This window comes from Perognathus longimembris, chromosome 7 (genome assembly GCF_023159225.1).
Source record: "Perognathus longimembris pacificus isolate PPM17 chromosome 7, ASM2315922v1, whole genome shotgun sequence".
Taxonomy (NCBI): domain Eukaryota; kingdom Metazoa; phylum Chordata; class Mammalia; order Rodentia; family Heteromyidae; genus Perognathus; species Perognathus longimembris.
The window spans coordinates 72,977,080-73,003,568 of record NC_063167.1 but is presented as its reverse complement, the minus strand read 5'-3'; the positions used below and the strand labels follow the sequence as shown (position 1 = coordinate 73,003,568).

Below are 26,489 nucleotides of genomic sequence, written 5' to 3'. Positions count from 1 at the left end.
TGTAATCCTAGCTATGTGGGAAGTAGAAGTTGGTAAAAGTGGAAGACCTTAGGTAAAAAATACAAAGCCAGAGGGGTACAGGTGAGTCTCAAATGATAGAGCACAAGTGCTCTGAGTTCAATCTCTGTACAACCACCAGAAAAGAAAACACAGAAAAAAACAATTTAAAAAAACCTCATCAACAGCAATTTAGTAGTGATTTAAAAATGCACAACTCCTGGTGGCTCACTCTTGTAATCCTAGCTACTCAGGAGGCTGAGATCTGAGGATAACAGTTTGGAACCAGCCCAAGCAAGAAAATCCTTGAGACTGTTATCCAATTAGCCACCAAAAACCCTGTTGAAAAGCTGTAGCACTAGTAGTAGAGAGCTATCCTAGAATGTAAAGGCTCAATAATAGTGACTACACCTGGAGTTCAAACCCCAAGACCAGCACACACGCGCGCACACATCAACTCTTACCTGAGTGCATCAAGCAAATGTGGATACCTCTAACCTGTCTCTGAAAGACTGAATTGTCTGTAAATTAGGGTTCTGAAACACTGGTGTGGGCAGGATTTTCCTACATCTGTGAGCTGTTGTATATGCATATATATGCATATATATGATTATGATTTATGCTTGCTTGTTTTCCTAAAAACATTTTTTAATACTGGGGTTTGAATTATGGGCAGATAAAACTACACCACTTGAGCAGCACCTTCCCACCTCCAGACCCCCTCCACAGCCCAAGAATTTTCTTGGAATAGTAACTATGAATTCATTATAAAACACCCAGGGCTGAGCTTTGCAAATGGTAACCAGCCAGGTGTTTGGGGAATCTTGATTCCAGGATTTAAGGAAATCTTCTACGTTCTAACTTTGTACATTAGTAACACTACCAAATCTGGCCCCAGTGTTCGCACTTTCGTTCGGTCCTGGTCTGATAAACTTTCTCCAGACTTCCTGGCCAGGGACTGGCAGGCTGGCCTCAGGCCAAAGCAAGCAGGAACGAACTACTCGCGCGGGGATCCCAGCCGCGCACAGCTCTCTGGGAGTTGTAGTTCTTCCATCGCCGAGCCTCGGAGCGGGATGCCCTGCCGGACTCCACTTCCCGTGGCCCTTTGCGCGTCCTCACTTGGGACCGTGTCTGGGAGGGAGAAGAGTGGGTGGGAGTTTGCGGATGAGGAGCGGATTGGCGTTCTTCCCCGACCCGTCGCCCAGAAGCTTACGGCTCCCTCTCGCGCCTTCGGGGTTCTGGGAGCCAAACTTGCAGTACGAGTTGAAGGTTCTTTTGCCCGGTCTCCCACAGGAGCCGCGAACTCCGGCTCGGGTGTAAAGTCCCAGGGGCGTGGCCGCTGCGTCTCCGCTCCCGCCCGGGTCGGGGTCTCGCTCCGGGCCGGGCTGCCGCGGGCCCCGCTAGCATGCGTCTGCCGGCCGTTTCCCGCGCCCTGGGCGGCCACTGAGGCCCGGCGCCTCGGCGGGACTCCCCACGACCGCCAGCCTCAGGTCCCCCACGACTGCCGGCCCCATCCATGATCGCCCGTGCCCTCCGCTGGCGCGGCTGGGCCCCGGTGGGCGTCCTGGCCTCGCTGGCTTTCTGCTTCCACCGGCGGCGGGTGGCCCAGGCCGAGCAGCGGGCGGCCGAGGGCCACTGCCCGGGTGACCGCCGCGAGCTGGAGCTGAGAATGGTGCAGGTGGTGTTTCGGCACGGGGCGCGGAGCCCCCTCCACCAGCTCCCGCTGGAGGAGCAGGTGAGCTCGGGGCAGGACCCGGGGAAGGCCGGTGGAGCCGGTTCCCGGTTCCTCCTCTGTCCGGGTCGGGGCGGGCGCCCTCGGGCCGGGAGGGCGGCCTCCGGGAATCGCCTTGGGGAAACCTGCCGGTCATTGGTGGCTCCCGCCTGTAATCCTAGCTACTCAGGAGGCAGAGATCCGAGCATCAGGGTTCGAAGCAGCCCACAGCAAAGTCCCTGGGACTCTTATCAACGGTGAACCACCAGAAAACGGAACCAAAGTTTGGGTTTAAGTGGCAGAGTGCTATCCTTGAGCTAAAAAGCTAAAGGACAGCTCCCAGGCCCTGACCGAATTCAAGCTCCAAGAACTAGCACAGGCACACAATGCTGGTTCTGATTCAGCAACCATGGCCAAAAAGCCTGCACTTTCTTTAGTATTTGGGTGAACTTTTGTTACTTAGCACTTTTATACCTTTTATGCAGGTATATTTGTGGGCAACTGTCCAAGAGTTGCAGGGACTTTTGTAACAGGAACCACCCTAAGTGAGGTCACAGTGCAAAACAGAGGTGACGTCTTTTAGGAATAGGTTTTAGGACTCCTCAAGGTTTGTTGCAGATCATTTGAGATTTCATGAAAACCTCTTGGTAACACACCTTGCATCTTGGGGCTTGTGTGTGTGTATGTATGTGTGTATTCCAGACCTTGTGCTTGCTAGGCAAATACTATGCCACTTGAATCCCTAGTCCTTCTGTCTTTTAATGCTTGATTTTCAAAGGTCTTATGCTTTTCCCTAGGCTGGCTTTGGACTTCCATCCTCCTACCTGCACCTCCCAAGTAGCTGAGCTGAAGGCCCTTGAACCTCAGCTTCCTGAGTTGCTAGGATTACAGGTGTGAGTCACAGGTGCCTGGCTTGAATAGCTTTTGAGTCATCCAGTCTTGCTAGATGATTTTGCTTCTTTGGTAATAAAATTATGAAGCTTGATTGGTCGTTTCTCTTTAAAGTAGTTCCAAGATTCTTTTTAAAAGACAAGACCCCGTTTGCTTCCCAGGTCCACTTTGCTCCCACCTGGACAATGGCAAGTTGGTTCCCACCCGACAAGTTGTTTTAAAGTTCTGTTTATCTCAGCTCCATTGTTAAGGCTGGGGCTGGGGGCGCAGAACTGGGCTTAAACTTGGGGTCTAGGCACTATTTCTTAGCTTTTAGCTGGTGCTCTACCACTTGAGCCACAGCTTCTCTCTTGGCTTTTTGCTGGTTTATTGGAGATAAGAGTCTGCCCAGGCTGACTTCCTTAGATCTCAGTTTCCTGAATAGCTAGAATTACACTCATAAGCCACCAGCACCCAGCCTGGTAAGGCATTTTGATCTTATTTATTCAATAATATAGAAGAACTGGAAGACATAATGTCCTGTTTCTGAATTCCTATCCAAAAGTCAGGTGAGAAAAGTGGCATTTAGGAAGCTCTGGATGAAGGAAGTACGGCTCAGTCCATCCATTCTGCTGTATTATTGATTATTCTGAACCCTGGTAGGACACTGAGCTCAACTAACTGCAAATTTTTATTTTTTATTTTATTTATTTATTTTTTGTGGCCAGTCCTGGGGCTTGAACTCAGGGCCTGAGCACTGTCCCTGGCTTCCTTTTGCGCAAGGCTAGCACTCTGCCACTTGAGCCACAGCGCCACTTCTGGCCGTTTTCTATATATGTGGTGCTGGGGAATCGAACCCAGGGCTTCATGTATACGAGGCAAGCACTCTTGCCACTAGGCCATATTCCTAGCCCTAACTGCAAATTTTTAAACAAACAATCTTATGTTATCTTTTGGTGGATCCAAATAAGAAAGACACACTTAATTCCCCACTTCTTAGCCCATGCACCAAATATGTTACTTGAAACGTAGGTCAGCTAAATTGATGTCAGTCGTAAACCCCCCCACCTCAGACTTTTTGCTGCAATTAGAATCTCACAGATTTTCTGCCTGGGCTTGTTTCAAGCTGTGCCGCGATCCTCAGATCTCAGCCTCTTAAGTAGCTAGTATTAGAGGTATGAGCCACCAGTGCTTGGTCTCGTGTTTGGTAAGAGAAGAATTCAGGAAAGACTCAAACATAGGAAAAGTGATAGGAAAGTTTAGAAAAGAAATAAGGAAGGGGCACTGGTGGGTCCTGCCTATAATCCTTGCTGTTCAGGAAGCTGAAATCTGAATGTCAAGGTCTGTAAGTCCATGCGACTCTTATCTCCAAATAACCAGCAAAAAAGCTGGAAATGGAACTGTGGCTCAAGTAGTAGAGTAGAGCATTAGCCTTGAACAAAAATCCCTAAGGGACAGTGTCTAGGCACTGAGTTCAAGCCCCAGTATTGGCACAAAAAAGAGGGGGAGGGGAAGGGAGGAGGAAGAGAGAGGAAGAAATATGGTAGAGAAAGAGCCCAGTGGCATAGCAACAGGAAGATAGCACTTCAGCCCATCTCCATGTTTTGGCCTTAGATTAAGTAGAGAGAATTGGAGTCTTAGAAGGCAGCTTTTTGATTGGTGGGCTTCCTATCCCTTTCTGTACTGATTGGTCAGTTATGTGGTCAGGGGTACATGGCGGTTTTTCATTGGTTGGTTTTTTTTTTTTTATTACAGGGAAGATAATGAATAAGCTGACTAAAATTGTGGCCCCACTGGTATTTTTTCTTTTTTCTTCTTGTGCTGCTGACTCAAATCCTAACATCATCAATTTTGTAAAAATAAGCAAAACAGGAGGAAGGAGGCTGTCTATTTTTAGCCCACCAAGACCACATTCCACTGATCTGGCCCCCTAGGGTCATACTCTTAAGATAGTCGGGCTCTAGGGGGCTTTCCACATTTCAACATGGAATCCACTGCCTGAGAGGGTGTCTCTTATATTTTTTCCTTTTTGGTCCCTCATTCTCTCAATGTCTGGGTCTTCCTCCCTAGGACTGTAATTTACTTGGCCCAGGGTATCCAGTCCAGACATTGTAGAGCTTGTTTTTTTTCCTGGTGAAGCTTTAGAATGACCTAGACTATAAACATGGAGACTTCCCCACCCCACTCCATGCCCACCCACCACTTGGGAGGCTAAGATTGGGAGGATCACAATATGAGGCTACCCAGGCAAAAAATTTTAAACTCCCATCTGACCAATAAAAAACTGGGTGCAGTGATGTATGCCTGTCATCCCACCTGTGTAGGAATTGTAAATAGGAGGGTTGAGATCCAGACTGGCCCAGGCAAAAAGTAAAACTATGTTAACAAAATAAAAGCAGAAAATGCTTGGAGAAATGACTTGTGAGGCCCTCATTTAAACACCAGTACGACCAATTGATTAACTTACCAACGAATTAATTAGTAAAAGTGGAGACTCCAACCTAGAAGTTCCAGGTGTGATTAGTCCAGAATGAGGCTCAGATATGAATAACTTTAAAAAAAGTCAGGTGCCAGTGGTTCACACCTGTAATCCTAACTACTCAGGAAGCTGAGATCTGAGGATCGAAGTTCAAAGCCAGCCCAGGCAGGAAGTCCATGAGACCCTTACTCCCATTAACCACCAGAAAACCGGAAATGGCGCTGTGGCTCAAGTGGTAGAGCACTAGCCTTGAGCTGAAGAGCTCAGGGACAGCACCCAGGCCCAGAGTGCTAGCCCTATGACCAAAAAAAAAAAAAAAAAAAAAGAAAGAAATATCAGTAATGTCAGTATGTAGCCAAGGCTCAAAACTACTGCTTTATTCTAAAACCTATACTGGAGAGGCCTTTGTTTTGGTGGATGTTTTCCCCTTTGGCCTAGAATGCAGCAGATCGATCCCACTATTTGGAATTGCTTTCACTGAAATGTGCCTTTGGTGGGATGTTATCGTGAGAACCTGGAACAACAATCTCCCAGAACTCCCTGATGTGGCTGCTGGGAAGATGTTCACATATCACTCTTCTCCCTTTGTGAGGGCCCCTGGGAGGAATTTGTCTGTTAGCATTAGCAGTGGTATGCTTCTCCTGAGCTGCTGGCTTGCTTTTATCTTTACACTCCTGTCTGGCTGAGCTCTTCTTTTACATAAATGCCAGGAGCTTCGTATCAAATATGTGGCTCACCCATGACAAGTGTATGGATCATGGTACAGTTTTTGTTTTAAATCGTTTTACTGCATCCGTTTTTGTCCCTCTACTTGCTTGCCTTTGTATTTCTTACCTACTTTGAGTTGATGGTTTTATTGCACTTTAAATATTGCTATCATCATCTTAAGTTTCTTTTTTGTTGTTATTGGTACTGGGGCTTAAACTCGGGGCTTTGAACTATCACTTGGCTTTTTCTGCTGTATGCTGATGGGCTACCACTTGAACCACAACTGCATTTCCAGATTTTTGCTGGAAAATTGGAATTAAGAGTCTTTGAGACTTTTCTGCCTGGGCTGGCTTTGAATCTTGATCTTCAGATCTCAGCCTCCTGAGTGTTGTAGGAAGTACAGCTGATGCCATCTTGATTAGGGAAACATGGTAGAAAATGTTGGGGGGAGTAGATTAGGTCAACCTGACCCCAAAATTCTGCTTCTGTAAATGGTTTGCTTAACTTGTTTGATGCTTGCTCTACCCACCGCGTCAACCCCCTACATCTGTGCTACGCTTTTACCTTTAAAAGCCCCAATTTGAGGACTGCTCAGGGTCACAGTGTTAGCTTCTGAGTCTGCACTGCAGCCCTGGCCAGTCAGCCCGCTTTTCACTGTTGCAGTTTCAGCTCCTGAGTCTGTGCAGCATCCCTAGCCGGTCAGTTCACTTTTTGCTTCCTCAATAAACCCATCTTTTTGCTTGAGACTGTCTCTGAGTGGTAGACTCTTGAAGGGATGGGAAACCCCCTCCCTTAAACCCCGTAACACGGAGTAGCTAGGATTACAGCTGTGAGCCAATGGTTCCTGGCCTCTTAATCATAACCATAGCCAAAAGAGAAAGCCTATGTTGAACAATGAGGGCCTTCATCAGGTTTCTTGAACAGCATCCACTTTGGGGGGGAGGGTGTGCGCATGTGCACGCGCGTGTGCATGCGCACGCGCCTGCCAGTCTGGGAGCTTGAACTTAGGGCCTGGGCACTGTCCTTGAGCTCTTGTGCACAAGGTTTATGCCCTACCACCTTGAGCCACGGCTCCAGTTCCAGCTTTTTGGTCATTACTTGGAGATTAGAATCTCACAGACTTTCCTGCCTTGGTTGTCTTTGAACCATCATCCTCAGACCTCAGCCTCCCGAGTACCTAGGATAACAGGTGTGAGCCACCAGCAAGCACCTGGCTCCACTGACTTCTTTATGGTGTTGCTGTCATTTGCATTCATAGCTTGCTTCTTCTGCTGATGGAAAGGAACCCAGGAAAGGCAGAGCTAAGGCCCCCTGAATTTGATGTCTTCCATGGGGCTGGGCATGTTGGCAGAGCTATTCGTTGGATCTGTGGTGTGCCAGGCCTTTTAGGGGCATGTGGACCATAGAGGTCAATAGATGACCTAGTTTCTGTATTCATTGAGGAAGACAATCCAGTTAAAGACTGCCAAAGAGAGCCAGTGAGAGTGCAGTATGAGCTCAGGTGAGGGCTTATTGAACCTTAAGGAATGAAGTCTTTTCAGATAAGAAAGATAAGTAAAAATCTAGGTAGAAGGAACATGATACTGGAAGCCCAGGAGGTGGGAGAATGGGGCAAAGAATGGAGCAAAGTCACACACATTGTGTGACTTGAGATGAAGTATTGAGGGCAGCGGAGAAGCTGGGGGCGTACTGGAGAGGAGGCTGCCCTGTTGGACCACTCTGAACCTTGCAGGGTTTTATCCTGGGAGTCAGGAAGAAGGAGCTGTGGGTGTGAAAGGAGGAATATCTTTGTGTATGTGCCAAGACTGTGGCTAGTTAATTGAAGATAAGTGTTTATTATATTTTCCTGCCCCAGTTGGCTTCAAATCAGGATCCTCAAATCTCAGCCTCCTGAGTAGCTAGGATTATAGGTTGAGCCACAGATGCCTGGCTGAAGTTTTTGTCGTCCTTCCCCTAGCCTTATATTCCATGAGGAGGAGGGCTACTGGAGGTAGATCTTGTGAGTTTTAAACCATTTTTTAAATGTATTTATTTATTTTTGTCCTGCTGGTCCTGGAGCTTGAACTTAGGGCCTAGGAGTCATCCCTGAGCTTTTTTTTGCTCAAGGGTGGCACTCTGCCACTTGAACCACAGCTCTGCTTCTGGCTTATGGGTAGTTAATTGGCGATAAGAGTCTCACAGACTTTCCTGTCCAGTCTGGCTTCGAACTTTGATCCTCAGATCTCAGCTTCTTGAGTTGCTAGGATTACAGGTGTGAGCCACCAGCACCTGGATTTTTTTTTAATTAACTTTTTTTTGTAATGGTCACAACAGGTAGAGTGGGACCCCCAGCTCTTAGAGGTCCCACCCCAAACCCAGCTTGATTACACAGTCACCAATCTAGCTGGTGGTCCAAAGCCACATTCTCCGTATGACTCTCAGTACCGCAAGACCACCTTGAAGGTGAGAATGATGCTTTTCTCTTCTGAGTGGGATCCTGCAGGTTGGCAGTTGTTTCATCCCCCACCTCCTTCCCTCCGCAGGGGGGAATGTTTGCTGGGCAGCTGACCAAGGTAGGCATGCAGCAGATGTTTGCCCTGGGGGAAAGACTGCGGAAGAGCTATGTGGAAGACATCCCCTTTCTTTCACCAACTTTCCACCCACAGGAGGTCTTGTGAGTCACCAAGTAAAGGGACATTGTGCCTCACTTAAGGTCTTGAGCATGGGGGGTGGGGGGGACCTGTCCTGCCCCTCTTGGTGGTTCTCCCTCTGTTGGGGAGAACATGCAGGTGACAGGAGCCTGTGAACGGGTGGGCAGTGGCAGTCCCATTCATTGGCTTTTTGGTCCTAAAGGGACAGCCATCCCGTAGGGAGTAAAACCCTCCTAGGCCATGGCATCCTTGATGTCATTTCTTTGTGGTCTTTCTTAAAAGAAAACTAGTGTACACTAATAGTACGAAGGAGGGTTTTTTGGTGATATTTCCATCTGGGCATATAATGTACTAACAAATTCACTTCCTGTCATTTGATTTGGCCGGGGGGGGGGGGGGGTGGTAGGTACTGGGGCTTGAGCTCAGGGCCTGGCCATTCTCCTTTAGCTTTTTGCTTAAGGCTAGTGCTCTACCACTTGAGCCACAGTTCCACTTCTGGGTTTTGGGTGGTTCATTAGATATGAGTCTCATGGACTTTGCTGCCCAGCCTGGCTTTGAACTTTGATGCTCAGATCTCAGCCTCCTGATTAGCTAGGATTACAGGAGTGAGCCGCCTTGCCTGGTATGGTCTTGAAAGACTCAGAGCTTCTTGTTCCCAGCTGTCCAGTATTTCCTTGATTAGCATCTCTGTCTTTTCACTTTTTCCTTCAGTGTTCGTTCTACCAATATGTTCCGGAATCTGGAGTCTACTCGATGTTTGCTGGCTGGGCTTTTCCAGCGTCAGAAAGCAGGTTTGTGTTTGGGATCTAAAAGTTAATCCCTATGAGAAACTTCTAAAGCCTCTTTTTTTTTCTTGGTGCCTGTTCCCTTGATTGCTCTTCTCCTGCACCTGTAACTTCTGGGTCTACTTATTTTCTAGAACATTTCTCCCAGTATACCCTTTCTCTGTCCTGCCCTTACTCCCAGACTCGTGTCTGAGCAGCTGCTTTAGGGAGTGTGAGTCTTGACTTCTCTTCCCTGGCTTCTGCGAGCTGTGAGGGGCAGTAAGTCTGGTCCTGTGATAAGTGGTGAGGGTGAAACGCTGTTGAAATCAAAGGAGAGCGGGGACTGGAGGGCAAGGCAGGAGGGACACTTGGCTGGGACTCAAGACTTCTGCTCTTGTTCTCATCTCGGTGATCAGTATGACCCCGAGGGCGTTAACAGTATATTTGTTCAGCTTTTCCTAGTCGAGAAAGTCTACTAAGATTGGGTTTTGACATATTCAACCAAAGAAGGATTGCAGTCAGCAATTCCCAAACTTTGCATCGCCATGAACTGTGTTTATTTCCCTCACCTGGGTCCTGTGTGTTGAGAGCCTTAGGCTACTGAGGGAGGCATTGTGCCATTTGTAATTGATTCAACTGTACATTTAATTGCAGATCTGAGTTTCAGTTTCTAAGAGGCAAATGTCTTCTTTCTAGAAGCAATAGGAGTGTGACTGAGGAGAAGACCTTGTTTCTTGGTGGCCCCTTATCTGCAGGCATGTGCAGACTTAGTCCACTCGAACTTTGCCACTTGGGCAGTGACTCCCCATCCAAGACCCTAAGATATTGGGATTCCAGTGTGACTGTCACAGCCAATAGCTTGTCTTTCCCAATAGGAAGGGACTTGAGTATGCCAAAGAACGCCTGTTATGCCACTGTTAATGGAAGTAATGCAACTTTAGAGATTGGTTTGGGATTAAAATCCCTGGAAAAGTGAGCTACTGAGAATCAAAGGGAATGTGGGGCTGCTGGTCTCTTAGTTTCATCATTCCTTCACTCCTTCCATATGCCTTTGAGTGTCTTATTTCACCTGAACTATCATACCAATATTCCAGCTCCAAATGGAATAGAAGAGATTTGTAGTGTGTAGGGATTCTGGTAGAGGCTTAAGTCATAGCTTATTGTATAATAAGCTTATATAGCTTATTGTATAATATAGCTGGTACAATATAGCTTATTGTACCAGTAGTAGATCTTGAACTCAGGGTCTAGGCTATGTCTTTTAGTTTTTTTGCTCAAGGCTAGTGCTTTACCACTTGAGCTTCAGCTCTGCTTCTGGCTTTTTGGTGGTTACTTGAGAGAGTCTCACAGACTTTTACCCTGAGCTGGCTTTAAACAGTGACCCTCAGATCTCAGCCTTCTGAGCGGAATGGCAGGCATAAGCTATGGGCCCCAGCTGCAGATGAGCATTATTTTGGACAGGACCATGGAGTGTGAGCAGGTGTGTGGCCTAGAAGCCTTTTGTTTGTTGTGTGATTGGTCACCACACTGGCCTGTGGAATTGAGCTTTGGGAAGCAACAACAAGAACCTAGTTGTGATCAAGTTAAGGAGAAGTCACTCTCTTTTTTTTTTTTTTTGGCCAGTCCTGGGCCTTGGACTCAGGGCCTGAGCACTGTCCCTGGCTTCTTCCCGCTCAAGGCTAGCACTCCGCCACTTGAGCCACAGCGCCGCTTCTGGCCATTTTCTGTATATGTGGTGCTGGGGAATCGAACCTAGGGCCTCGTGTATCCGAGGCAGGCACTCTTGCCACTAGGCTATATCCCCAGCCCCTAGAGAAGTCACTCTCTTAAGCTGCACAAGCCCTGTGAGTGCTAAGGCCTGGGCGGTGCTGGCCTTGTCCAGGTCTGTCCCAGGTCTGTCCCTGCCCGCTCTGCTCTTAGGGGGCTATGGAAGGGCATTGCTCTGTGCTTTCCTGAGTGCTTGGGTTATAGGATTGCGGTGGGCTGACCGCAGCATGGCCCTCAACATGAGTGACCTTGTGATCTATGTCTCGGAGTGCTTCCATCTGCAGGCAGAGAGAAGCAGAAAGTGGGGCTTCTGGGAAGAACAAGCTGAAGTTCTTCCCACTGGGGCTTTCCACCTTCCTTACAGGCCCCATCATCATCCACACCGATGAAGCAAGCTCTGAAGTCTTGTACCCCAACTACCAAAGCTGCTGGAGGCTAACACAGAAAGTCAGGTAGCGATCCTGGTCCGCCCTTCCTTCCTTCCTTCCTTCCTTCCTTCCTTCTTTCCTTCCTTCCTTCCTTCCTTCCTCCCTTCCTTCCTTCCTTCCTTCCTTCCTTCCTTCCTTCCTTCCCTCCTTCCTTCCTTCCTTCCCTCCTTTCCTTCCTTTCCTTCCTTTCCTTCCTTCTCTCTGCCTTCTTTCTTTTCTCTCCCTTCCTCCCTCTCATGCTCTCTCCCTCCCACCATCCCTCCCTCCCTCTCTCCCTTTTCCACTTTCGTTCTTTCTGTGCTTCAGTACTAGGGTTTGAACTCAGATTCTTGGCTCTGTCCCTTAGCTTTACTCAAGGCTGGCACTCTACTATTTGAACCACACCTCCACTTCAGCTTTTTGATGGTTAATTATAGATAAGAGTTTCGTGGACTTTCCTGCCTGGGCTGGCTTTGGACCTCAATCCTCAGAGCTCTTGAGTAGCTAGGATTACAGGTCTGAAGTGCTAGTGCCCTGCTCTTAATTTCTCAATTCATTTGACCTTTTGGAGACATAATTTACTCATCTGTAAAAGGAGAATAATGTAGGTCAGTCAACCCTATTGGCCTCTTCTATTGCGTCTGGAGTTGTAACATTGGTACAATAGTTTAGGTTAAATAATATACTCAAATACATATGGAAGGAGCGAATGAATGATGAAATGAGGAGACCAGAAGCCCCACATTCCCTTTATAACAGTAAAGATCTCAAATGTTGACCAAGGAAGGAGAAAAGTGGCTCAAGTGATAGAGCACCAGCCTTGAGGGGAAAAAAAAAAAAAGCTAAACAAAGGCCCTGAGTTCAACCCCCCTCCCCAAAGGAAATCCCAAAATTATGAATGGAGAGAGAAAAAGTGGCAAATACAGTCAATAATCAATGTCCATATGAGAAAATGGAACCTGGTAACTTGGGATGAAGGGGTTGGGAGATGGGGGAGAACAGGGAAGGGGTGATGCCGTCCAACATGCATCGTACTCAGAAATCCCTTTGTATAGCTACTTAAAGATAAGAATCGCAGTAAAAGATTTCACCTCAAATGCTGACCAAACAAATTTTGTAAATTATCAGTATACAGTAGGAATATAAGGGATTTCTTTCTTTCTTTCTTTCTTTCTTTTTTTTTTTTTTGTCAAGAGCCCAGAAAAAGACTGCAACTTTACAGCCAGGAATCTCAGAAGATCTGAAAAAAGTGAAGGCACGAATGGGCCTTGACAGTAATGATGAAGTAGATTTCCTCATTCTCCTAGACAACGTGGCTGCTGAGCAGGTAAAGTAACTGTGTGTGTGTGTGTGTGTGTGTGTGTGTGTGTGTGTGTGTGTGTGTGTGTACATATGTATGTGTGCATGCCAGTACTGGAGCTTGAACACAGGGCCTCCTCTCACTGTCCCTCCCACTTGAGCCATACCTCCACTTCTGGCTTTTGGGTAAGGTTAATTGGTGATAAGAATCTCATATACTTTCCTGCCTGTGCTGGCTTTGAACCTGCCACCCTCAGATCTCAGCCTTCTGAGGACTACAGGCATGAGTCACCAGCGCCTGGCTAACAGTTTTTAAGTTCTAGTCTTTTACGTCTGTAGGAATTCATAGCTTTGGAAGAGCCCCGAGGTCCTGTCTCAGCTGTTCCAGCCTCCACAGTGGGAGGCAGCCCTGGATGGCTCCCTGGAAAAGGAGGAGTTTGCCAGTCTCAGTAGGCCAGAAGCCTCTCCAATGCTGTGTGTCTGTGGTTCTTACAGGTCCACAACCTCCCGAGCTGTCCCACACTGAGGACATTTGCACGGGTAATTGAAGAGAGAGCTGTGGACACAGCCATACACATACTGCAGCAGGAAGACAGGTGAGACATCTCTGCAGCTGCCGGCGTGAAGTCACACCTGGTCAGGCCTCTGCATGTGTCAGGGGAGAGGCTCATCAGCTATACTCACACTTGCCGGGTGGCATCACCATGTAAAATGAAACTGGTTTGTAGTCCCCAAGCCCAAAGTCAAAGAATCCCAAATTAGGGCCAGCCACACACTCCATATGCCAAATAAAGACATGGTGGCTGGGCACAGTGGCTCATGCCTATAATCCTAGCACCTTAGGGGGCTGAGAGCTAAGGATTGTGGTTCAAAGCTAACCCAGGCAGAAAGGTCCATGACACATTATCTCCAACTAACCAGCAAAAAGACAGAAATGGAGCTGTGGTTCAAGTGGTATAGCACCAGCCTTGAGTGAAGAAGCTAAAGAAGAATGCCACAGGCTCTGAGTTCAACCCCCAGTACTAGCATGCGTGCATGCATGAACACACACACACAAAACAACAGCAAAAACTATAGGAAGTCTTCCTCCTAATTACCTTGCTAAGGGCCTTCTGGAGCTTCTTTCCTGCCCATTGCTCTTCCACATGACTTGTCTTCTCAGCTCCTTTGAGCTCTTTAAGGTTCTGGAGGGCAGAAGCAGCGACATCCCCTGGGTGCAGGAGGCGTGCTGGGTGCTTGAATGTTGTCCCCTCTTTGCAGGGAAAGTCTTCAGATGGCAGTTGGCCCATTTCTGCACATCCTGGAGGGCAACCTGCTGAGAGCCGTGGACCCCACCACTCCTTCCAACAAACTCAGGTACCTACACCCAGATTCTACCATGCACAGCTAAGGGCAGTGGGGGGTGCAAACTCAGGTACCTGTGCCCAGGCTCTGCCATGCACAGCTAAGGGCAGTGGGGGCTACTGGCTGCAGGCAAGCATCAGGCTATGTGAGAACAGGTGGATAGAAGAGAGATTACAGGACCCATTCAGAGGGGTCACTGGGAGCAGTTTATCCTTGGCTGGGATATTTAATTTTTTCATCTTTTAAAAAATTAAAAAAATATTTTATACCTGTATAGGCTTGAATTCAGGTCTTGTGCCCTCATTTGGCTTTTTCACTCAAGACTAGCACACTACCACTTGAGCCACACAGTTCCACTTCCAGTTGGTTTATTTGAGATAAGAATAATACTTCCCGCCTGGTCTGGTTTTGAACCTCAATCCTCAGATCACAGCCTTGTGAGTCACTAGGATTACAGACATGAACCACCAGTGCCTGGTTGCCCTTCGATCTTTCATAGTACCTGCAAGGACCCTGCAGCACTTGCTCTCTTTGGCTCCCTTTCCACTCTGCCTTGTAGCTAACAAAAACTACAGAATTCTATGGTAATCTTCTAGGTGGCTTGTCAATCAATAAAACCTGGTTCTTCCCAAAGGAGCATTTGGGAAAGTCTTGGGGACCAAACTGGCTGTTATGTTAGTATTCCCTTTGAAATGAATTTAGTTCTCCAAACTGTAAGCTCTGACAAAGAAGGAAGCCGACCCTATTAAACTCATTGTTTGTGCAGACAGTAGGAGAGCATTTGTCAGGGGCTGGTAGGACCCCAGAGAGACTTGTCCCTCAAGCACCTGCACTCATTGTCTTCCTAAAACATCACCAGGGAGGGAGGAAGTGGGTGGAGCAGAGCTGGCAAGGAGGATTCTCCTGGCAACCCTCCCTTTCCCCATCAGAACAGGAGGGGAGGCGCAAGCACAGGAGAAAGGGCTCTCCTTGCCATCTTGTTTCAGAAGAGTTTTATACCCAGCCCAACTGGGCAATGCCCTGGCCTCCTGTGTCCTCCTTGCAGAAAGCTGTACCTCTATGCAGCCCATGATGTGACCCTGATGCCTCTCTTAATGGCCCTGGGGATTTTTGACCACAAATGGCCCCCATTTGCTGTGGACCTGACCCTGGAACTCTACCAGCACCAGAAATCCAAGGAGTGGTTTGTGCAGCTCTCTTACCATGGGGAGGTAAGATCTCTGGTAGCTTGGCATGAATGCCAAACCCCCTCCTTTCCTATTTAGCACTAGGCCCCCATCCTGGGGCCCAGCGACCCTCTTAAAGTCTGGAGGGGGACTCAGCAGTTGCAGCCTAGGGCTAGGTCATAACTTACATGTGGCTCTGGCAGGATGTAACATCCTGATTGTGAGGCTGATTTTGAAAGTTAGCCACATGCTTGAGAAGCAGATCTTTAGACTCTTTGGTGGCTGTCATACTCCATCATGGCTGATGGGACGGGACCTTGAGCTTGCTTAGCTCAGGGAGATGACTGAGTCTTTCCTAAGCGACTTTTAGAAGCAGGAGGTCATGCGTTATCCCCTGGGGGCAGGTGTAGGGGCCCACATGGCTGTGAATGGTATATTTCTCAGGTTCCTGGGCTCAGCTGAGGATAGCAGAAGGAATGGGGTCCTCAGTGGCCCTGCTGAGTTGTGTCTCTTCCTCAGGAGCAAGTGCCCAGAGGGTGCCCCGACAAGCTCTGCCCGCTGGACCTGTTCCTGAATGCCATGTCACTTTATACCACAAGCCCAGAGAAGTACCACACGCTCTGCTCCCCAGCACAGGCCGTGGAATTTAGGAATGAAAAGTGACTGATTTATACAAGCAAGTCAACTTGCAAATAAAATGCCTTTATATAATCCTTGCCTTTATAAAATGCTTTATATAATGCCTCAGCTTTGTGTGTTTGGGTTAGGGAAAATGAGTTAAAGTACTTAATGTGTATTGGCATGATGGCTTGAACTCAAGGTCTCACACTTTTGCTTGGATTTTTTTGTTATTGTTGTTGGTCGTGGGGCTTGAACTTGGCCTGGATGCTATCCCTAAGCTCTTTTTGCTCAAGGCTAGTGCTCTACCACTTCGAACCACAGCTCTACTTGCTTGGATTTTTCTGCTCAAGGCTGGCACTCTACCACTTGAGATACAGCTCCATTTCTGGCTCTTGGCTAATTGGATATAAGGGTTTCATGGACTTTCCTGTCCTGGCTGGCTTTGATCCCTGATCCTCAAATCTCAGCCTCCTAAGTAGCTAGAATTACAGTTGTGAGCAACCAGCACCTAGCTTGTTGTATTTCTTATTTCTCTAACAAAGCAAGAACAACTATTTCACTCCATGAAAATAACCCTTGTAAAACTCAGCGGCCTCTGCATGATTGACACAGCTTTTCATCTTACTCAGCTTCTCGCCAGCTTTCTTGGGATGTTTTCTTCATTTGGTTTCTGCTAATATTTTCTTGGTTTTCCTCCTGTTTCTCAACTTCTCTATTTCTGCTGGATCTACCCTTTCTTGATCTGTCCCTGGTTTTAATCCTCCTGCCCCTGTGGGTAATCTGTGTGTGTGTGTGTGTGTGTGTGTGTGTGTGTGCGCGCGCGCGCGTGCGCACGTGCACGCGCATGTGTGTGCATGCTTGTGCTCATATTGGGGTTTGAACTCAGATTCTAGGCTCTGTGCCTTAGCTTTTTCGTTCAAGGTTGGTGCTCTACCATTTGAGCTACATCTCCACTTCCCCATGGGTCATCTCAAGCAGTTCCATTGTTTTAAATTTACACAGTCTCCCACACTTATACCTGCAATTTAGATCTTTCCCCTGAATTCCAGCCTTATAACTGTTTACTCAACATCTCCATTTAGATATTTAAGATATCCATATGCAAAATATCTCGGATCTTCCCTCCTTTCACCTCTAGCCTTAGTTGTGTTCTACTGCCTCACGTGAGGACTGCACCATGTCTTCCAGTGAGGTTCTAACCTTTAGGCTTTCAGATGTGTGAGAAATAATATGATAAATGAGGTCAGATAGGTGAGCCCCAATTCAGCTGGTTGGTATCCTTATAAAGAGGAAATTTGGAAGCCAGGCACTGGTGGTTCACACCTGTAATATAACTCAGGAGGCTGAGATCTGATCACAGTTCAAAGCCAGCCCAGGCAGACAAGCTCGTGAGACTCTTATCTTCAGTTAACCAGCAAAAATCAGAAGTGGAGCTGTGACTCAAATAGAACTCCAGACCTTGAGTTAAAAACATAAAGGACAGTGTACAGACCCTGAGTTCAAGCCTCAGTACTGATACAAAATGAAAGAAAAGGGGCTGGGAATGTGGTCCACTGGTAGAATGCTTGCCTTGCATGCATGAAGCCCTGGGTTCAATTCCTCAGCACCACATAAAAAGCCAGAAGTGGCACTGTGGCTCAAGTGGCAGAGCACTAGCCTTGAGCAAAAAGAAGCCAGGGACAGTGCTCAGGCCCTGAGTCCAAGCCCTAGGACTGACAACAACCAAAAAAGGAAAAAAAAAAAAAAAAAAAAAAAGGAAGGAAATCTGAGCACAGATGCGGGAAGGGCAGGTGGAAGAAGGCAGCCCCTGTGCAAGCTGAAGTGAGAGGACTCAGAAGAAACCACCTCTTCCAGGCCTCTGATCTTGGACTTCAGCCTCTGGCATTTTGAGGAAATAAAATTTCTGTTGTATAAACCCATCCAGTTTGGGGTACTTTGTTATGGCAACCCTCAAAAACAGACACACCTGTTCCTGATTTTTTTCCTGAGGCATTCATTAGCATTTGCCATTCTGTCCCCATATTTGCTTAGCTCCCTGTCGAGAATGGAAGCTCGGTAAAGTTAGACATCGTTCACTGACGTGTCCCTGGCAGTACCTAACACAGCCAGTGCTCAACAATGGAATGTTTGAATGTCATCCCTGGGTCCATGACCACTCTCTTAGATTACTGTTGTGGCTGTCTAGTGGATCACATCCTTTCTTTCCAGGACTTCTGAGATCTGCCCCAGGTCACCCTGAGCCGAATTTATCACAGACCTTCTGGCCAGATGGAACTCTGTTTTCAGGGAAGGAGATTCCTACTTCTCTAGTGACTTTACCCTGGCTTACATTCTTCTGTCCCCCGGCTGTGGACACACATCCTTGTAGCCTGTCCGATTCTTGCTTGTCTATACTGTAGGCATTAGGGGTTGTCCCATGTCTTTAGTAGCCCTGCGGCTGTTACTGTGTGTACAAGAAGTACATGGGTTGTCACTTCAACAAAGACATCCAGGACCAGTAGATGAGTTTGGAACTTAACCCTCCCGGCTCCCAAGCACTTTCCCTATTCACCACTAGGGGGAAGCCTGGGGTAGTAAAGGGAACCTCCTGGGCTTTCCCTGACCTGCACTTGTTGTGACCCTTGGGTAAGCATTCCCAAGAATTCTAGAGGGTCTTTGAGTCACAAGCTCACAGTTAAAAATCCTACCTCTGAGCTGAGTGCTGGTGACTCATACCTATAATCCTAGCTATTCAGAAAGTTGAGATCTGAGGATCATGGTTCAAAGCCAGCCCAGGCAGGAAAAGCCTTAAGAAAGTTATCTCCAATTAACCTGAAAAATGGAAGTAGAACTGTGGTTCAGAATGGTAGAGCACTAGCCTTGAGCAAAAGAGCTCAGGGACAACATGCAGGCTCTGAGTTCAAGCCCCACAACTGACCAAAAAAAAAAAATCCTACCTCTGTATGTTCTAATTGGGAAAGTTCAGTCAGCTGGGAGTATAGCTCAGCTCACATGCTTAGCATATGCAAAGTTCAGGGTTTGATTCTTAGTATTACAAAAAGATTCTTTCATTATATCTGTCTGTCTAGATTTGTGTGTGTGTGTGTTTGTATATATGCATATGTATAAAATGGGACTCTACTGTCTCTCCCTCTGCATTAACGTAAGAGTCATAGACATACCTTAGGTATGTCATTTACACACACACACACACACACCACAGATTCAAATGTAAAGGAAAGATGTGTGAAATAGCCTGCACTAAATTACTGCAAGGGAGAGTATTCATTGGAGAACTAATTTGGAAGGAAATAGAATGTGAAATGGCTTCAAGACTTTGAACTCTGGGCCCTGTGGCTTCAGAAAGCCAGCTGGACCTCCAGAGGCTCCCCAGGGCCCAGCCTGGGAGCTGAGGGATGAGTAGAGACCACAAATTGCTGAGTTGGGAGGAACTGGTTGAGAGTGTAATTAAGGGGAAGGCTGGATAACTTGTAGGTCAGGAGCATTTGAGGGGGTCAAACCTGCAGGGCAGACCCTCGAGCTGTTAGCTGTGGAAGCCCAGTGGGTCGAGGTGGAAGCAGCTCGCCTGGCCTCGTGGAGAGGAGGGTAGAAGAGACCAGAGAGGAAGAAGGTTGGAGGAATGATTGCTCCTTAGGCCATAATGTCTCCTTACTAGCTCACTTCTGAGAGTGAGAGAGCAAAGCAACGGGGAGCGGGAGGATTAGAGAGGCTTTGGTTTGGGCCTGGAGCAAGTAGAGTTTGAATGGCTTTTTGGTGATTGTGCATCCCGCATGTCTTGCTGCGTTGCTCTGATGGTGAGGGTTGGGAGTGGTTTTATGTGACTATGAAAGAGGCAATCTGGCAGGGTGCTAGGGCTCAGGAGTGCAAAGCCCTGAGTTCAAATCCCAATACTAACACACACAAAAATTTGTCCACAGAAAATTCTAAGTACTTTTTAGAATTCCTGGTACCTAGAAGGAAGCCTACAATGATCCCTGTGTCACCTGCACTGCTTAGAGTACACCTGGAGAATGGTGCTCAGATCTGAGAGCCAGATCTGATAGCTAGATAAATTCAACTCGACAGACCATCAGGAATTAGGGATCAAAGGAACTACATACCAAATATATTAAATATTTGATGTATGTAGTCCCTGAGAACCACAATCAGACCAGTATTTACAAGTTACAGGAGTATAAAGAACAATGTAAGGAAAGCCTTTGGAACAGTGAGAGCAGAGTGTGATGAACTGGACACCCTGAGCAGGCTCCGCTGGGGGAAGCATGGGGCCTGCAGGCATCTAGCCCTAGGATTGTAGACAGGGTCATGCCCCAGCAGTTTTTGCTTCCTTTCAGACTCTGGTCCTGAGAATCCTGCCTCCCCTGGACAGCCCGAGTTAGAGGTGGGCCTCAGTTTATGTGCCATGTGGTCAGAGATGGGGTTTGGTCCTCTAGTTTGATGATTCAGAAAGATACATAAATACTTATATAAACACATCTGTAAGCCTGGATGCTGGTGGCTCAAGCCTGTAATCTTAACTACTCAGGAGGCTGAAATATGAGGATCACAGTTTTAAGTCAGCCTTGGCAGACAAACTGGAGTGACTGATCTCCAATTAACCAGCAAAAAAAGCCAGAAATGGAGGTGTGGCAAGTGCTAGCCTTGTGTGGGAAAAGCTAAGGGATGGTGCCCAGATCCTTGAATTTCAAGCCCTAGGACCAGGACCAAAATAAACAGTAAATATCCATATGTATGCAACTTAAATAGCTCAACTGCTGACAACTTACTCTGGAGAAGTGAACTGAAGCCCAGGAGACCTGTGGTTTAGAGAACAAATGAAACCCTGGCATTCCATGATCTCCTATGACCATATACCTACTGAATGAATAAGGTGGGCCTGGCTCAGTTGCTAGCAAGACGCTGGGCTCTACGGTTGACATTGAGAACTCAGAGACAGCCCTTGAAGTGCAGCTAGGAGCAAGGCTTAGATCGAAGATGGACCGTCAGGGATGGCCAGGAGTCTCCAGGAGACAAGTGCTCCGAGAGAAGCACAGGAGAGCAGTGGGAAGCTTCTGGAAGGTTGGTAACAATGAGGAATTAACACCAGCTCTTGGGAGACCTTAACAGAAAGAGTAGATATAGCAAAGAAAGAAAGCAAACATTGGAAACTTAAATTCACCTTTACTACTGGAAGTTTATTACTGGGCTCTGCTACCACCTTGGCTCTCGCCACTGGAGAAGGGAGAAGGGGAGCTAGCACGGGGCTATGGGCAGGGGGCAGCTTCCCAAATGAGTTTTTTGTGTGTGCCAGTTCTGGGGCTTGGACTCAGGGCCTCGTGTTCTTGCTTAGCTTTTTTCACTCAAGACTAGCACTCTACCACTTGAGCGACATCTCTGCTTCTAGCTTTTTGCTGATTAATGGAAAGAGTCTCCCAGATTTTTCTGCCCCAGCTGGCTTCGAATCAAGATCCTCAAATCTGAGCCTCCTGAGTAGCTAGAATTATAGGAATGAACCACTAGAATCTGGCTATCTTCATCATTTTTTTTTTTTTTTTTTTGCTTCAACTCTATTCCTGGAAATTGAGACAAGAAAGCAATGGGACCACTATTAGTCACTACAACACATTATGAACAGCAATGAATGGAACTTTCCAAGAAGGCAGACCAGGGGACAAATGTCAGTTCTCATTCTTCTTAAGACTCTCATTTCATGCTTTGGTTACCTGGCTGTTACCCTGTTCTTTCTACTCAATTCGAAGCCAGAATTCCTGGAGCAAAATCATTTTCCTCTCCTAATTTCTCTACAACATAAAACTTTCACACGCAACACCAGTAGAATACGTTTAATTTGTGAGCTTCATTATCGAGAAAAGAGCTTGTGGAGTGCTGTTAGGTGTGAGAGTGTGTGTCTGTAATCCCTGCTGCTTGAGCAGTGAAGGTAGGAAGATCAGAGTCTGAGGGCACTCTAAGCAAGTGAGACACCCTATCTGAAAAAATAAACTAAAAAATGCAAAAGGACTGGGGTCCAGATGTGTGGCAGGGTGCTTAGGTGATACAGCAGTTGCCTAGCAGGGGGGAGACGCTGAGTTCCATCCTCAGAACCAACCCCCCTCAAAAAAGAAACCTCCAGAAAGAAAACACATGGAGAAGACAGGGCTGCTGCTGGGCCTGGGGAGATAAAACAGCTCTTAAAAGCACCGAGAGAGCCACACTCAGGTAAAATGCATAAACAGCAGCAAAGCCCAATTTGGACAGGTTTGTTTGCAGCTGCCTGCACCTGCTGCATCTCACTGAGATTCTCTCACCTGCGCACAAACAAGCGCAGACAACCACACACTGAGCACCAAGGCTTACAACAACTCCAACAAATACACACAAGAGCAAAATGAGCTGCACAGAACCACCACAGTGAGTCCTTAGACTGATGTGCTGCCAGGTGACCCAGCTGTGGATGGATGGGGAAGAGTAAGCACTAGAAGGGACCACCAAGGCCTGTGGACTGGAGAGACCCAGGACGTGCAGGCATACTAATGGTATCTCACCTTCTTAATGATCCATCAAATTCCCATGGGAGTTCCTAGGAAGGCCTGGGAATTGGTCTCCGGGGAAAGGCCAGCTGTGGGGAAGATTGCCACCCATCTGCTCAGAACTAGGATGTCGGGGTTGAGGTAGGGACCATCCTCCACGATAGTTCTGTTCACTAGCTGCATCTGAGAAGCGACTTTTTCTGTGTGTGTGTGTGTGTGTGTGTGTGTGTGTGTGTGGTACGGGAGGGTTGAACTCAGGGCCAGGTACTGTCCTTGACCTTTTTCTTCTCTCAAGGCTAGTGCTCTACCACTTCAGCCACAGCTCCACATCTGGTTTTCTGGTGGTTAAGTGAAGATAAGAGTCTCACCGTGGGGTACTGGTGCCTCATACCCGTAATCCTACTCAGGAAGCTGAGATCTGAGGATCACAGTTCAAAGCCAGACCAGGCAGAAAGAGCGCAGGGACAGCACCCAGGCCCTGAGTTCAAACCCTACAACCTACAAAAAAGAGTCTGTCCAGGCTGGCTATGAACCGTGATCCTTGGATCTCAGCCTCCTGAGTAGCTGCGATTACAGGCGTGAGCCACCTGTGCTAGGTGAAAAGTTATTTAAATTCCTTCCCTCTGACAATTTCCCTCTGACAATTTTGATCAACCCCAACAGAGATTCTCTGCTTCCAGGTCAAAGGGAAAGCAGTATTGCCAGACTGCAGGAAATAGGAATCCACATGAACAACAACAACAAAAAAAGACAGTTCTGTTTTGTAAGAAACAATATATTTTATTTTTCTGACACCACAGCTCTGGCGAGTGGTTTTGTACCAAATTTAATGGAGGTTACACAGAACGTTTTACGCATGGAAGAGAGAAGAAAGGGAAGAAAGAACCACAAAACTTAAAAAAACAAAACCCAAACGAAAAAGTCCTGGATAGCTTTTAGCATCTGCTCCACTCCCCACATTAATAAAATTCACCTGGGAATTTGCCTAGGAAAAGAACCGAAAACAAGGTGAGCAAGGAAGGGCACAACAGGGAAGAAAGAAAGAAAGGCTAAGGGGAAAAGGCCAGAGGGCACCCAGGACAGAGTTCTCCTGGATGGGGCTGAGACATTGTATTTTCCCCCAAGAATATGGGGTACTGCCGAAGGGGAGAGGAAAGTGGTCGCCAGTGGGGGGGGGGGGGAGGAGGGGAAGAAACACACCTAACTCAGGGGACTGGACAGAGAGGGGAGCCAAACATGGTGATTGGTTTGTGGGTTGTAGATTGTGCTCAAGAAAGCACTAGAACTGAAAAACAAAACAAAACAAAACAACCCAACAACAACAACAAAAAACAAATGTCCTAAGCATCATTATTTTTTTAAAAAGAAAAACTTCCCCCCTCCCCCCACCCCTCGCTGAACTTAGTTCCTTTTTTTTTTTTTTGTGCTTTTCATTAATACTCTGCTCTGAGGTCGTAGTTTGGTTTTTTGTTTTTCCTATACACTGAAGTTGAAAGAAAATAGTCCCAAGGTCTTAAGATGGACTGTCCACCCAGACGGCCCAACATTCCTCTTCTCTTCTTGTCCCAAAGACTAAAGTCTTTGCCCCTAAAATCTCTGCTAAAATCCCTTTTACAATATAGTACAGTACACACACCGGGAACAAAACAAGAAACCCCAAATACAAAATAAAGAAAACCCGAGCCCCCAAACGAACAAGAAAGCAGAAAGGAGTCCCGGGAGGAGCCGGTTGGAGCCAGGGACGCAGAGAGCGGCTTCCAGCGCTCGGCTGGAGTCCTGGAGCAGGTGCCGTCGGGGGTGGGGGGCCCACGTCCACAAAAATAAACCTTTAAAAAATAAATCTGAAGAAAACAAACAACAAAGCAAACCCCCTGTCGACGACACGACTCACTGTTTCCCGGGCGAATGTGTACATTCTGGAGCCGCCCTCCCCGTGGCGGGCCGGCCCGCAGTCTCCTCCGGACACGCGTGGCCGCATCTGGCCTGGAGTAGCAGCTCAGAACATCATGTTGCCTGGGTTCCCGGGGCCCTGGCTGAAGCCGCCCAGGCCCACGTCGGCGGCCATGCCCCGGGGCCGCATCTGTGGGGGGATCATGATGTTCTGCTGGGGTCCCATCATGCCCTGCATGGACATCATCATGCCCGGGGAGCCCACGGGCCCCGGGTGCGCGTAGAGGCCGGCGGGGCCGCGCTCCTTGCCGGCGATCATGCCCACCGCGGCGGCCGGGTTGCTCATCAGGGCGGGCTGGCCCGGCATGGACGAGGCTGCTGGTGACATCATGCGGTGGTGCGGGGCCATCATGCCCTGCTGGAGGAAGGTCGGGGGCCTCATCGGGTTGTGGCCCGGCATGGAGGGCGCTGTGCCCAGGGGGATGTCCGCGGTGCCCACGGGCCCGGGCGCCCCCATGCCGGGCAGGGCCAGCCCCATCCGGGGGGCCTGGTCGCCCATCATCCCCTGCATGTGCGCGAAGCCGGGCCCGGGCCCCGGGGGCTGCTTGCGGCCGGGGACCTCCCCGCGGGGGAAGTACTGCAGCGTCTGGCTGGGCTTCTCGGATGGGATGATGCGCGACAGGTCGAACTCGGGGATCCCCGTGGCCCCGGGCCGGATGACCTCCTGCAGGTCGGGGTCTGTAAACACCGAAGGCATGCTGTTCCCCAGGACGGCAAAGGAGTCGGGACCCCCGGGGCCTCCAGGCTTGCAAAGTGCTGTGTCTGCTGAACTTTGGGCTAGGTTGGCAGGGCGGCCGAGCGGGCCTTCGCCCGGGAAGCCCATCCCTCCGGGGAAGCTGCCCTGGCCTGCACTGGGGCCGTTGTGGGGGAACAGGACTTGCTGGGGGGGAGACTGAACCGGAGGGAAGCCCTGGGGGAAGCCCATGCGACCTTGCGGCCCCATCGGAGGCTCCTGGGACGCGTGCCCCAGGATGGCGTTGTGGGAGATCAGGCCAGGCCCCACGGGGACCCCGTGAGGAGGAATGCTGGATCCCATGGCGTTCGGAGAGGGCATCTGACTGGAGTGAGAGAGCGGCTGGGTCATTCCCATCGGACTGAGGGTTGGCATTGGAACCACGGGGTTTGGACCTGAAATTCGAGGATTCTGTGTATTAATGCCCATTCCTAGAAAGATAAAGATATCAAAGCAATCAACCCATAAAAAAGCAGCTTACAGAAACAAGGATTGATCACATTAACAGAAAAAAATTGTTCTGCACCTTGGGTGCAAGGACCTGTGCTAGATACGGCACACAATTCCTCACCAGTAAGATTCTTACACACGTGGGGGCACTGAACCGACACGTCTACATGACAGCACACAAGTGAGTCTTCAACAGTGTGACAGGACGGTGCAGAAGACAGCAAGGAGAAATTCTCCTGTATAGAAGCTTCTAAGTTCACAGACAAATGAGTGTAGTCTTCACTCACTAATTCAGAAGGAAACGATCTGCTTCAGTGACTTAAGCATGGGCCTTTCGGGAGGAAAAGAATTAGTATTATAAGCCCAATGATCAGAAATATTAATTACAAATTCAAGTTTCTGCTTTTTTCTTTTTTTCTTTCTTTCTTTTTTTTTTTTTTGGCCAGTCCTGGGGCTTGGACTCAGGGCCTGAGCACTGTCCCTGGCTTCTTCTTGCTCAAGGTTAGCACTCTGCCACTTGAGCCACAGCGCCACTTCTGGCCATTTTCTGTATATGTGGTGCTAGGGAATCGAACCCAGGGCCTCATGTATATGAGGCAAGCACTCTTGCCACTAGGCCATATCCCCAGCCCTCTGCTTTTTTCCCTACTGGCACTGTGTATGTGTGTCTGGTTAGTACTGGGCTTGAACTCTGGACATCATACTCTTGCTTAGCTTAACTCAAGGCTGGCCCTCTACTACTTGATCACACCTCCACTTCTGTTCTGCCTTTTGGCTGCTTTACTGGGGATAACAGTGTCTCAAATTTGTCTGCCTGACCTGGCTTTTAACCACAATCCTCAGACTTCAGCCTCTTCTTCCTGAGTAGCTACGATTACAGGTGTGAGCCAGCAGTGCCTGGCTTAAGTGACACCACTTTATATTGCCTTAAAAAGAGACCATTTAAAACTCCAGGTTACACAAAATATCTAAGAAATGATAACTTTTATTGGGAAGAAAAGCATATAGTTCTACTGCAGTCTCTGGGATATCTAAAAATTTGGTCTCTCTGGAATAGAAATGGAATATGGCAGGAATGATGTTGGTG

The 26,489-nt window shown here is 48.2% G+C and overlaps 2 protein-coding genes across 4 annotated transcripts in view; one reads left to right on the top strand and one right to left on the bottom strand.

Moving 5' to 3' along the window:
* The first annotated feature begins 1,152 nt into the window (after window positions 1–1,152).
* Acp6 (acid phosphatase 6, lysophosphatidic) lies at window positions 1,153–15,853 on the top strand. The gene is made up of 10 exons (XM_048351899.1): window positions 1,153–1,732; window positions 8,079–8,207; window positions 8,288–8,418; window positions 9,107–9,186; window positions 11,291–11,378; window positions 12,528–12,660; window positions 13,128–13,228; window positions 13,893–13,988; window positions 15,022–15,187; window positions 15,662–15,853. Exons 1-10 carry the CDS (start codon window positions 1,514–1,516, stop codon window positions 15,803–15,805), a joined length of 1,287 nt encoding a protein of 428 aa, XP_048207856.1. The 5' UTR covers window positions 1,153–1,513; the 3' UTR covers window positions 15,806–15,853.
* An 8,214-nt stretch (window positions 15,854–24,067) lies between these two features.
* Bcl9 (BCL9 transcription coactivator) overlaps window positions 24,068–26,489 on the bottom strand; it is a 67,436-nt gene continuing 65,014 nt past the window's right edge. For 2 of the 3 annotated variants that reach the window (XM_048351896.1, XM_048351897.1), the window contains exon 10: window positions 24,071–25,347. In XM_048351896.1, coding sequence (XP_048207853.1) covers window positions 24,266–25,347 — 1,082 coding nt within the window. In that variant the 3' untranslated portion in view covers window positions 24,071–24,265. Of the gene's footprint in view, window positions 25,348–26,489 lie in introns of all 3 variants that reach the window. The other variant, XM_048351898.1, reaches the window with a different exon arrangement.

What these genes read in the sequence shown, in the direction of transcription:
- Acp6 (XM_048351899.1), top strand. Translation starts at nt 1,514, where the DNA reads ATGATCGCCCGTGCCCTCCGCTGGCGCGGCTGGGCCCCGGTGGGCGTC. An exon ending in AGGCTAACACAGAAAGTCAG is followed by an intron (nt 11,379 to 12,527) that starts GTAGCGATCCTG and finishes TTTTTTGTCAAG; the next exon opens with AGCCCAGAAAAAGACTGCAA. An exon ending in ACTCCTTCCAACAAACTCAG is followed by an intron (nt 13,989 to 15,021) that starts GTACCTACACCC and finishes TCCTCCTTGCAG; the next exon opens with AAAGCTGTACCTCTATGCAG.